Source organism: Alligator sinensis, unplaced genomic scaffold (assembly GCF_000455745.1).
Source record: "Alligator sinensis unplaced genomic scaffold, ASM45574v1 scaffold1336_1, whole genome shotgun sequence".
NCBI classification, from domain to species: Eukaryota; Metazoa; Chordata; order Crocodylia; family Alligatoridae; genus Alligator; species Alligator sinensis.
Window position 1 is genome coordinate 145,976 of NW_005843037.1, and position 2,653 is coordinate 148,628.

At 42.6% G+C, this 2,653-nt stretch overlaps 1 protein-coding gene across 9 annotated transcripts in view; it reads right to left on the reverse strand.

Annotated features, from left to right (window-relative positions):
• Positions 1 to 548: 548 nt before the first annotated feature.
• The window catches only part of HAUS2 (HAUS augmin like complex subunit 2), a 21,232-nt gene continuing 19,127 nt past the window's right edge, over positions 549 to 2,653 (reverse strand). For all 9 annotated transcript variants that reach the window (XM_025193349.1, XM_025193346.1, XM_006036900.3 and 6 more), the window contains 2 exons: positions 1,246 to 1,354; positions 549 to 1,086 (listed from right to left, as the gene is read on the reverse strand). In XM_025193349.1, coding sequence (XP_025049134.1) covers positions 931 to 1,086; positions 1,246 to 1,354 — 265 coding nt within the window. In that variant the 3' untranslated portion in view covers positions 549 to 930. The remainder of the gene's footprint in view (positions 1,087 to 1,245; positions 1,355 to 2,653) is intronic.

The window sequence follows — 2,653 nt, forward strand, 5'->3', positions numbered from 1 at the left end:
GCAGTACATTTGTTTTTGATGCTCAATTTTCATTCCATTCTTTACCACATAGTTGCTCTTTATTTATAATCCTTGGCTATAATCTTGTGTTAACCACGCCTTACTTTAAAAAGGACTAATTACTCTTTACTACTGTGCTTTGTCTCTGGCTTCTTTCTCCAATTTTAAACAATTACATTTAAAAAAAAAAAATCAGAGAGAAAGAGTACTTTTTAAAAAAAAGACAGACATTCAGGCAAGATTGCACAGGAATAGCTGTCCAAATTATAATTGGCTTTTTGACACACACACACGCTTAGAGCTCTATCACAGGAACATCAACTATAGAATTGACAGAAACCTCCTGGATCATCCAGTCTTGTCTCCTGCTATTACTAGCAACCACATCATAAAACCCATTTCATAAAACTCCTGGGAGGTTGTTTTAAAATTTTACTCTTACAAAGGTCAGAAACCTTCCACTAATTCCCAGACTAATTTATTTACGGACAGTTTACACCCATTGGTTCTTGTATAACCATAACTACTTTGTAATGAAAACAACAGCATTTATAATCGAATGCATTTATTATAATTCCTGTAATACAAAATATAGCAAAACATCCACAGAAACAGATTTAGTCCTCATGGCATGTGCATTAGCTATATTAAGACATCTTACACATGCTAGGGTAGGCCATAATTCAGTTCTGTCGGAATGCTTAATATGTCAGCATAAACAAGTGGAGTTATACCTAGACAATAAAACCTATTATTTACAGGTCAATTTTGATTTTTAAATAATACTTGTTATCAACTCAACTCCCCTTTCTAGAACAGAAAGATACCCAAGCAAAATTCTTGTTAGACTAAGGCACACATTATCACATTGGACATATAAGAACAGAAATTGGTAACTGGGCATCTTATTTGTCAGAGAAAGAAGATGTATTAAATAGGATTTAGGCTGCTGAAGCTATGGTCTGATTTAGAGTTCTGGAAGCTGTCACAGTGGATTCCTTTTTGCAGCTCTCTCCACTTCAGTACCTGTTCTGCCAACTCTTCCACTTCTGTTACCAGCAAATCTATTTTTGCCAGAGCATTATCCTGGAAGACAAGGTAGGAGATGAAGAAATAAACTCCCTCAAACTAGATACCTTAGTATACTATCGAGAGATAAAGAAGGTGGTCTAAGTAATCAGCACTGCATTTTAAGAAGGACAGTATTACAGGAGATAGTTAAATATAGGTCTTTTTGCTACTCACCAGGTTTTTCATGGTCTGGGGTATTTGAGGGATGCTCCTTACCGTCTGCAGATGGCTTTCTAGTTTCTCAATAAAGGACACTGCCAGAGTCAAGAACTCTACTACATACCTGTAATTAGTGAAGAAACCCCAAAAGGCAGCTCAAAACAACTAGAATTTAATGTTTTATCCTCTCATTCGTGTCCCCAGTCAATTGACTCACTCACACATAGGAACCTACCTAATTTGTGAGGGCTACAATGCAATTAGATGGTCTGAGCATGGCATCAGTCACTATTTTCACAGCGAAGCACACCAGGGCCCCCCACACCTCTGACTGGCCAAGGGTGGGGGAAGTAGTCCTGGCTCTCCCCAGAGATTGACAGATGGCCATCTGTCAATCTTTGGGGAGGGGTGGGACTTCCAGGGCACCTTGGCCAAATCAGAGGTGTAGGGCACCCCCTCTCCCCTGTGGTCTGCTGTGAAAATCAGAGGTGTAGGGCACCCCTTCTCCTCCATACTGTCATGAAGCCAGGGCTTCCCACCTTTTTGCAGCTCCCTCCCTCCCCCACACCCAGCTTGCTGGTCATCTTCCAGCTTTTTTGCAGCCCCCACACTTTTTTGCAGGGACCAACATTTTTCACAGGGGACCTACCAAATTCATGATTTCTGTGAAAATTGCAAATTTGGTAAGTCCCTACTTATACTGCCTTCATGGGAATTCTTGACTTGCTCCATGGAGAGGAATCCGAGTATCAGCCATGAGCAAGAGGGCAGATCTGCCAGAAGCAGCACTATTATTTACATTTTTTCAGCAAGTGTTCACTTGGGTAGCAAAAGAATGTAAATTACACATATAGGCCACATGCAGGCATTACATTTCTACCAGGAGAATCACAGTTTTCCCAACAGAAATGAAAGTGTACAAAAGTGTTCATTCAATTTCTCCTGAACGAAACTTGCCTATTCTCAAAGATCTTCCAGGGTACAACCTCGAAGATCTTCCTTGTGACAGAGTTTCTCTTGCAAGAATGTTTGTGTATACTCCTCTCCCGGTCTGGGAGTGGAAAAAAAGGGAAGCAGTGCAGACCATCTCAGCATGGGGGCTCTAAAATGCTGCACCCCTCCCTTCCTGTACCAGTCTGGGAATAGAGGGGAACAGCAGGGCAATGCTCCCCACCTTTTCCCTAGACCTGGGCAGGAGGGGAGGTAAAGTGTTGTTGGCACTAGTTTTGAAGTGTCACATGGCAGACCCCCCCTGCCAAACTCAGCACTTGCAGAGCCCTGACCCCACAGCCCCACACACAAGGCTGCAAGCACCAGCCTTAGATTTGTGTGTGTGTGTGTGGGGGGGGGGGGCTTTTGTACTGCAGAAGTTTTTTACGTGGGATCCGGGGGGGTCGCTCCAACGCGTGATCTCTCTCTCTCT